Source organism: Curcuma longa, chromosome 16 (genome assembly GCF_044706935.1).
Source record: "Curcuma longa cultivar G26 ecotype Majalengka, Jawa Barat chromosome 16, ITB_CL_G26_1.1, whole genome shotgun sequence".
In the NCBI taxonomy this organism is placed as follows: Eukaryota; Viridiplantae; Streptophyta; class Magnoliopsida; order Zingiberales; family Zingiberaceae; genus Curcuma; species Curcuma longa.
In genome coordinates, this window is record NC_133876.1 from 6168170 (window position 1) to 6178770 (window position 10601).

The following is a 10601-nucleotide window of genomic DNA, read 5'->3' on the forward strand; positions in this document are numbered from 1 at the left end:
ACGAAACCACTATCCTGGGTGGCCTAGCGGAGCTCCTGTCAGGGCAAGTATGCACCAACCTAAAGGTTCCACTAACCCATGAGTGGAGTGTGTGTGTAAATCATATACGAGTGACGGGCTCAAACTGTGCTACCACTATAATAGGAGCGACTCGACTAAAATAGGAGCAGGAGCAGATGATCACAAGACATGCAATTACACACACCCTTTGGTTGGTAGCCCGCATGTAACTGACGCCGGACTCAACAACAATGGAATCCTGCACGTCAGTATGCAATATATGCAAGCATGATGTATGTCACTAGTCCATGCATCATATATCCCACTACATATCCAAATAATATGGTCCATGCACCACCTATCCAACTACAGATCCATATCATATGCTCCAATAATCAGAATGCTATAAGGTCTCCTATCTAGCATATATACTGGTAATAGCATATGAACAGGTAGCAGGTAATGTCAGAATCAATGGAGATCGGATAACCAAAGCATGTCAAAGGTATCAGATGATATCATGGTAACTGAATACTGATAAATACAATAACAAAAAATGTATCCGATACTATCAGGTAGCAGTAATAACTGATATCAAAGTCTGATCAAAGTAACAAGAAAATAGGTATGAACAGAAACATGAATTACTGATAGCGAGCAAATTACACATATCCTAAAGACATATTTATAAAAGATAAGTCAAGGTATCCGCCTTCCGATTGGTTGCGAGTAATCGCAAAGAATCCGAATCTGATAATGTCCGCAACCAATCAACTCAAATCAAAGTCCCGCAGGTATTATCAAAACCTCTAAATATCAGAATGTATCAAGAAACCTAATCAAACTAGAGTTAGTTTAATTCTATTTAATTAAACTAACTTGGGTTAAACGAATCTAATTAGTGGGTTGTTATTAACATAAGTTAATTAATTAATTAATTAATGATATTAACTAATTAATCATTTTAACCCCAATTCGATCAATAACCTAATCCAAACGAATCTTAAATCCATAACATGAATAACACTTAATCAGCTTCTAGGAAAGAATAGGCTAACATAAATCCAAAATCTTACCTCTGATCGGATCAACCATTTTAAAAGTTTATAAATTTAATAAAATAAAAAAGGCTTATATTTATTTAAATTGCTTATTTTTTCCCTGAGAGTATAGGAGAATCAAAACTCACATGGTTCTCTTATCGTTTTATCCTTATTATCTTAACAAGTGGCATTGTAACTTACTTCCATTTTTCGTTCTTGTAGTATTAGTTTCTTTGTTATCAAACTCTTCTACCTCATCATTTGAAAGTTGTATTCTTTATTTTTATTTTTTATTTTTTTTAACCCTCATCCAATCATCAAGTAATGTTTATGCTCTTAAAGAGTCGAGATAAAGTAGATTGTCTTTCATTCAATATATTACCTTCGAAATAAAATATTTATTTTACAGCAATGATGAATACTAGACATGCTACAATGGAGAGGATGGAAAATTTTTGAATTTTTTACAATTACCATCGTAGAATATCAAAATTTATCTCGCTATCTGTTTCAGTAAAATCAAAAGAAGTAAAAATAATTTTTAAGTTTTTATTTGAAACTTGAGAATCATTGTGGACGTCATTCCTTCTCTTAATAAAAATTAAAAATTATACTTTTATGAATTTTAGATTAATAGTGCTACTAATATTTTTATGTTTTATGCACATTAGCTTCTAATCTTACTTTAAATTATAATATTTATAAATATTATGTAAATTATTTTTAATATTTTGTACGATATTAGCTGGACTAGGAGAAGATGAATTTTAAATGGAATTAAAATATCATAATAATACATAATTAATATTTTATGTAAAATATCTAATTTAAGTCTAACATCTAAAATAAATGCAATTGCATAAATATCAAATATACGATAAAAATATTTTTCTCATTGCCATCATTGCAAACACTTAAGAAGATAAAAATTCACTCGTAATATATTCATTTAAAATTAAAGATACATTATAAAAATTTATTATAGCTAAATGAAAAAGTAAGATAATAAACATCGGATAATTGTTCAATTGTATCATTAAATACTTTTAAATTTTTACAAATACTATTATATATATTCTATTAGTGCAAAAATAAATATTTATTGGTATTATTTATATTTTGTATGAAAAATGAGTATAATAATTCTCTATATCGAAATAAATTTTATAATAATTTTAATATATTAGTACATCTCGTGAAAATTATTTAAGTCTCATTTTATTAATTTTATAAATTTTATTTTATTATTTTATTATATTAGGATGTGATCATGAATAAATAAAAATAATTTTAATTAATTTATTTTTAAAAAGTTTTTATAAATAAATCATCAATTGTATGTTAACATATAAAGTTAAGTTCGTCAATATTTGCAATACTCAAATTAATATTATCAAATGATATTAAAAATATTTTAAAAATTAATCTATATATTCTTTTAAGTATATTAATTGAGTTATGTTGTAAGTAGTGTATGCTTCCTCAAAACTTAGATATGTTAATAAACGTTTTTGAATTGTCCAAGAGTTATCAATTCAACGATAAGTCGATAAGTTTATTAATAATCATTCTAAATATCAAACCATAAAGATAATTTGTTGTTGAATTTATTAAATTTTTTCTCTATCTTATTAATTTTTTAATTGTACGAATAGGTGTAGTTCGGAGAAAACATTTAACAGTTGAATTAAGTGATTTTTGATTAAAAAAAACTTCTCAAATGTGCAAGATCTAAAATAAAAAAAATATTCTATCAAAATAAATAAAATTAATGATTCTTTTAATTTAATATTAGAAATCTCTACTAGTTGATGAAAATTTAGATAGTTACGTTTGAAAACATTCAACTCCAAATTCAATCAGGTGCTTTATTTCAATATATCACTTTGATGCAACTCAATTGAAATTGATAATAGACTTTGTAATACTTACATTTTGCATGCATTTTTTGGACTAAAGAATGATTTATTTTTCAAAATATTTAATTAAAATAGATGATTTAAAAAATGAAGTATTTCAAATTTTAAATGTTTTAGTACTTTCTTTCATCTCATCTTGTTCTGATTCATCATTAGTAAATTAAATTCACATCTGAGATGATTATTTTCTTATCCTTCTAAATCAAGATGAACTTCCTTAAAATTTAAAGTTGAAAATAATCTAGGTTTTAGAATTTAGAGACAAGATATAAGAAAATGAGTAATCTAAGAACGATCAGATAATTATAATCATTGATAAAAAATAATTAAATAATTTTAATCATTCAAAAAAATATATAAAAGTTACTTTAATTGTCAGTTAACCAATGGTTTAACGGTCAACCCTGCGGACGGTAAAAAGAAACATTTGATGATAGTTAAAAATCTTCAATTCAATTCGTGGTTAAAATAGTTAAGATCCAGCCCGTGATCGGATCTATTTGCCACTCCATGCCCTCATTCTCAATAAGTGCAACCTGATATCTCCTTAAATATTCAATAAACTATATTTTTTAATATTAATTTCACATTACTCTTTTGTATGTTATATATCGATGTAGCTTGGAAAATTTTTTCAATTTTATCATTTATAAATGTATTCACATGTTTTTAATGCATAAATAAAAAACATGCCCCTTATTTTTTTTTATCATCGAAAGAGTATTAAAAGAGCATTGAAAAATATTAAAGGGGGCATTCATCCTATTTTTTATTTTCAAAATATTTTTATTTTTAATATTATTATAATAATTTCGACCAAAATTACTAAATTAAAGAGCAATTTTAATCAAAATTATTTCAAATGATTTTGGTCAAACTTGCTATTAGTTAAAACTATTTCAATATCGATTGAAATTGCTCTAACTTAATCAAAACTTATCCAATATTATTTTAATACTTTTGACTAAAAGTTATAATAATCTCAGCCAAAGTTGCTATAATTGCTCCATATTATAATAATTTTGATCAAAATTACAATAACTTAAAATATTTTAAAAAAGTTGGAACAGCTATTCTATATTATAGTAATTTGGACCAAATTTATTATAACATAATGGAAAATTGTTGTAACAATAATAGACTATATAGTTAAATAAAAAGGATAATTTGGGTATAAAATTCAGGATGAAACGGTATTTTGATTTATTTTTTTAATTTTTTTTCCAACATAAAACACCCTTTGGATGATAATGGAAATAAGGGTGGTCCTTTTAATTTTTACCCAATGTTATATTTATCTATAGTACTGTACGGATCAAAATTGTATAGTATAAAACTTTATTCACACACTAAACTAATATAAAAATGATTTGGGATTTTTATTTAAAATAAATTATATCTAAATAATATATTCGAGATAAAGTAGATTGTCTTTCATTCAATATATTACCTTCGAAATAAAATATTTATTTTACAGCAATGATGAATACTAGACATGCTACAATGGAGAGGATGGAAAATTTTTGAATTTTTTACAATTACCATCGTAGAATATCAAAATTTATCTCGCTATCTGTTTCAGTAAAATCAAAAGAAGTAAAAATAATTTTTAAGTTTTTATTTGAAACTTGAGAATCATTGTGGACGTCGTTCCTTCTCTTAATAAAAATTAAAAATTATACTTTTATGAATTTTAGATTAATAGTGCTACTAATATTTTTATGTTTTATGCACATTAGCTTCTAATCTTACTTTCAATTATAATATTTATAAATATTATGTAAATTATTTTTAATATTTTGTACGATATTAGCTGGACTAGGAGAAGATGAATTTTAAATGGAATTAAAATATCATAATAATACATAATTAATATTTTATGTAAAATATCTAATTTAAGTCTAACATCTAAAATAAATGCAATTGCATAAATATCAAATATACGATAAAAATATTTTTCTCATTGCCATCATTGCAAACACTTAAGAAGATAAAAATTCACTCGTAATATATTCATTTAAAATTAAAGATACATTATAAAAATTTATTATAGCTAAATGAAAAAGTAAGATAATAAACATCGGATAATTGTTCAATTGTATCATTAAATACTTTTAAATTTTTACAAATACTATTATATATATTCTATTAGTGCAAAAATAAATATTTATTGGTATTATTTTTATTTTGTATGAAAAATGAGTATAATAATTCTCTATATCGAAATAAATTTTATAATAATTTTAATATATTAGTACATCTCGTGAAAATTATTTAAGTCTCATTTTATTAATTTTATAAATTTTATTTTATTATTTTATTATATTAGGATGTGATCATGAATAAATAAAAATAATTTTAATTAATTTATTTTTAAAAAGTTTTTATAAATAAATCATCAATTGTATGTTAACATATAAAGTTAAGTTCGTCAATATTTACAATACTCAAATTAATATTATCAAATGATATTAAAAATATTTTAAAAATTAATCTATATATTCTTTTAAGTATATTAATTGAGTTATGTTGTAAGTAGTGTATGCTTCCTCAAAACTTAGATATGTTAATAAACGTTTTTGAATTGTCCAAAAGTTATCAATTCAACGATAAGTCGATAAGTTTATTAATAATCATTCTAAATATCAAACCATAAAGATAATTTGTTGTTGAATTTATTAAATTTTTTCTCTATCTTATTAATTTTTTAATTGTACGAATAGGTGTAGTTCGGAGAAAACATTTAACAGTTGAATTAAGTGATTTTTGATTAAAAAAAACTTCTCAAATGTGCAAGATCTAAAATAAAAAAATATTCTATCAAAATAAATAAAATTATTAAGTATATCAAAATTTTACCGTACCGAAATTTTCGGTATCGGTATCGGTATGAAATTATTATTTTTCGATATTTCGGTATACCAATATTTTCGGTATAATATACCGAAATTATTAGTATACCAAATTTTTTAGTATTTTTGGTGTAATATATCGAAAATTCGGTATATTCGGTATACCAAAATTCTGGTATACTGAATTTTCGGTATGGTAACGATATAGATTTTTTTATGCCGAAATTTTCGGTACGGTATACGGTATTGTATAAAATTCGGTATACCGTACCGACCCAGCCCTAGGCGTAGGTCTATCATTGTCTGGATTCAAGGTTGCTCTCTAAACATAAACCAACTCATGGTAGATTCTTATCCTAGCAACAAGTGAACACTAACTTTTTTGCTTTGATTGCATGATCATCATGTAACATAGGAACATTTTATTCAGATACTTTGCATCCAACAATTTCCTAAACATTATGTTGGTAGAAATAGCACAGGTACACTTCTTTTAAATTGGAAACACAAGGTTTTCCTTCAAAAACCTAAGGTAGCTAGAATCTGAGTTCTAAGGAGATATAGGAACGGCTAACATAAGGATCTTCATGCGGGGGGGGGGGGGGGGGGGGGGGGGGGGAGGGGGGCAGGAGGTAAGGCAGCTGCAGCAGCTGGGATGGCAGCTACAATGTAGATGGTGGTAGCGGTTTTCGGTATACCGAAATTTTTGATATGGACGGTAAATATCGGTATGGTATCTGCGGTATACCGAAAATTCGGTATTTTTTCCCACCCCTACCTACGCCCCAAAACCCTTTAATACAAATTGCTCAATATTTCCTCACAAAGCTGCTAGTTAAAAATGATAAAATAATCTTATGTTCATGTGAAATTTTGTTTTCATTTTCTCTCCTTGCTGACTTAGGAAACCTCAAGTTTTGTCATCTTGTTTATCTTACAAAACATAAAGATAATTTGTTATTGAATTTACTAAATTTTTTTCTCTAGCTCATTAATTTTTTAATTATATGAGTACGTGTAGAGTTCGGAGAAGACATTTAACAATAGGGTTAAGTGATTTTTGATAAAAATGTTTCTCAAATGTGCATTTAGATCTAAAATAAAAAAAATATTCTATTGAAATAAATAAAATTAATGATTCTTTTAATTTAATATTAAAATATTTAAATAAATTAAAATTGAAATCTCCACTAATAGATGAAAATTCAGATAGTTGTGTTTGAAAACATTTAACTCCAAATTCAATCAGGTGTTTTATTTTGATATATCTAAATAATATTTTTTAATATTATATCTATTATATTATATCTAAGCATTAGTTGGTATTGTGAATAAAAATGTGACTAGTTCTTGGCTCATTATAGATGATGATCACACACGATTTAAGAGTGGTTTTCTTTTACACTTAAGTGGATAACTTGAGAAAGCAATGGTTCATCCTTCTCCCTCTTGGAGAAGGAGGCCTCATGGGAGTTATAGATGAAAGGTGACATATTGTTTTGTAGTCATCATAGATGATGACTAAAAGTCCAAAGTCTAGGTCACCTACTTTTGTCGTTGTGTAGAAATGATAGAACAAGCATTTACTCAACCCCCTTCCCTCTTATTGATGGACACCTTTGCAAGAGTTATACATGGATTTAATTAAATTGGTCAAAAGTTGTGAATTTTGGAGTCAAAATAACTATATATATATATATATATATATATATTAACTAATGAGGAAAAAAAATTTAGAGGGTTTATTTGTAAAATTTGATGAGATATTAAAATTGTTACTTATTTTAAAATTTTTATAGATTTATGGAATCTAAAATTACTATAAATAATAAATAAAAATACATAAAATCAGAGAAAAATTTATAAATATAAATAGTCATAAGAGCATTCGTATTGATTTAAACGTTAATATATATATTACCTTTTCAAAAAATATATGATCCACGTCGCATATTTATTATATTAACATCTCTCCTCTTTTATAACATATATTTACATTCATTTTGATATTACTATTCATTATTTTATTATGAGTCTTTTTTTAAAAAATTTTACTCATTAATTACGTTCAAATAATTGTGCGTGAATATTATAACACTCATTACGGTAAAAGTGAAGTCGTTGCTCTAATATCATTTGAGTGTCCCAATCACATATACAGATCTAGAAGGGATAAATTACGAGGGGTTTGAGCGACAACTTAGGCCAATTCTTCTAATATCAAAAATGAAGGGGAGATGGACATTTTCATAATTAGGATAAAAAAAAATATTTTTTTGCTAAATGGAACGCCCGTTGATTATTTGGAAAGAAAATAATATATAGATATTCTTGCCCCAGGAAGGAATTATAATAAATATATGCGCAGCCATAAAAACATTCCTTCCTCCTTCCTCCTCCCTCCTTCCTCATCGCACGCCCGGCCCGATCCATCCCTCGCTCCGTCCGCTGATGGAAACGCCAGCAGCCACGTTTGGAGGCGGAACCGGAGGCGGACTGGGCTACGCCGACTCTGTCGACTCCTCACCTCGCTCCCGCGCCAGCGACCCGTGGGACGACCTCCCTCTCCCTGCCACGGGACGCCTCCGTCTGATGTGCAGCTTCGGCGGCCGCATCTTCCCCCGCCCCACCGACAAAGCCCTATGCTACCTCGGCGGAGAGACCCGCATGGTCGTCGTCGACCGCCACTCTTCCCTCGCTGAACTCTCCGCCAAGCTCTCCCGGACCCTTACCGGCGGTCACCCCTTCACCCTCAAGTACCAGCTACCTAACGAGGACTTGGACTCCCTCATCTCCGTCTCCACCGACGAGGACCTCGAGAATATGATCGAGGAGTACGACCGCGTTCTCTCCGCCGCATCTGTCTGTCCCGGCGGTGGCTCTGCCCGCTCCTCCCGCTTGCGGTTGTTCTTATTTCCTTCTAAGCCGAACACATCGCCGACGTCCTCGATCGGTTCTTTGCTTGATGACTCCAAGTCGGAGACTTGGTTCGTGGATGCGCTCAATAGCGCCATGGGCGGAATGGGAATTGACGGGATCCCTCGCGGCCTTTCCGCCGAATCTGCCTCCGTTAACTGCCTTCTAGGGCTTGAGGACGATTCTTCCGCTCATTCGCACGGCGGCGGTACTGCAATCGCCTCCTCAGGACTCGGAGTGGGCGCGCGCCAGTCGGAACGCGCAGAGCAGCTCGTCCTCCTCCGCCCGGGCTCATCTGGCAAGCTCGCCCGCCAGGGCCAGGACGTCCACTCTGTGCCGGACTCGCCGATGCTCGACACGACTTCCTCGTTTGGATCCGCCTCCTCCGTTCCGTCGCTTTCCAACCTCCCGCCTATCCGCGTCCGCACTGACGACCGCCCTGCCGATCCGCGGGTCGCCGGGCTCGGTGAGAACTTCGCCCACATGAACTTATCTTCAGCCCCCATAGCCAGCAGCGGCGAGCAAAGGCTGGATGACGATTTCAAGGAGCCCTCGGGCGTTACGCAGCCCCAAGCTCCACCGCCGATCCCCCTTTCTGGTTCATCCCCGTCCATCATGCCCATCGCCCCTTCCGAACACCCTAGCATATCTTTCTCCTCTGACGACGAGAAGCCGGTGCTGCAGCCTCCAAAACCACCCCAGATCGAAGCTTTCACCCCCGACTTGGGTTCTACCAGGTATTGATCGTTTTCTCAATCATAGCCAACAATTTTGTGGAGGTTTATAAAAGAAATTTCCTCTTTTCCAGATCGATGTACTCAAATGTCACCTCTGATCCAATTCGAAAACTCCCAGTCCCATCTGATCCCAGCTATCGCATCCCTGTTGCTGCCACAGATGCTGCAGGCTACCAACTGCAGCAATTGCCGTCGTTGCAGCCGGAGCAATTTCAAGATCAACAGCTCCGTCCCCAGCTTCTTCAGCAACAGCAACAGCAGCTGCAGCATCAACAACAACAACAACAATATATCCCAGTAAATTCTTATTACATCCAACACCCTTCCACGGGTGGTATGATCCCTGTCCCTCCTTACTTTCATGTTGGAGCCCAAACGTTCCAGCAACCGCCACAAGCTCAGCGACACAGCCCCCAGGTTCCCATGTATGTCTACCCCGTTGGTGCAAATCCATCATACAACTTGGGGGGAGTGCAGTCTGATCTGGGTGGTGGTGCCGTTCCTCAAGTCACCGTCGATCAAGCCCACCCATACGCGGCCGGAATGGGGTATCATGTGATGCAGCAGCACCATCTTTCCCAGTCCCCTGCAACAATAGCTAATTATGGATATCAATTTGCTGTTACTGGTAATTCCGGCCCTCAGATGTACTACTCTCAGGCCACTCTATCAACTGCTCCTCATGGTCAACCTGTTAACTCAGTGGCTCCTCCAGCTGATTCAAAGTTAGCCAGAGCATCATGAACTTGATCAGTGAGCTCCAGCCAAAGTTGAAGAGGGAAAAAAAAAGGAGATTTTGCTGGGTACTGCGATGTGAATTATAACAAACTCCTATGCTTAGATAGTATATTACTTATGTGTTCTGTTAATTTAGCTATATAATTTGATTTCTGTGTTCTTGGTGGTGTTATGAGACCATATAGAGTTACATAAGTGAGTCTAGAATTACAATAAACCATATATAATCTTTCTTATTCTTATCTATCAGACATACATATAAATAGTTGAATCCTTGTTATATATGATGATGATCTTGCACTTTTTCTGAATTTGAATTGCATCATATCTATAGTTGTGTTAGTGTAACAAGTTTATCTGTGTTCTCTACTCATGTCGTTTCTTCACAAGACCTTA

General features: G+C 31.9%; 1 protein-coding gene across 2 annotated transcripts in view; it reads left to right on the plus strand.

Annotated features, from left to right (window-relative positions):
• LOC141847740 (uncharacterized) overlaps positions 1-10364 on the plus strand; it is a 43376-nt gene extending 33012 nt beyond the window's left edge. The window contains exons 2-3 of one of the 2 annotated variants that reach the window (XM_074735816.1): positions 8306-9467; positions 9539-10364. In XM_074735816.1, the coding sequence (XP_074591917.1) occupies positions 8306-9467; positions 9539-10211 (1835 nt within the window). In that variant the 3' untranslated portion in view covers positions 10212-10364. Of the gene's footprint in view, positions 1-8197; positions 9468-9538 lie in introns of those variants that run through there. The other variant, XM_074735815.1, reaches the window with a different exon arrangement.
• Positions 10365-10601: the final 237 nt, after the last annotated feature.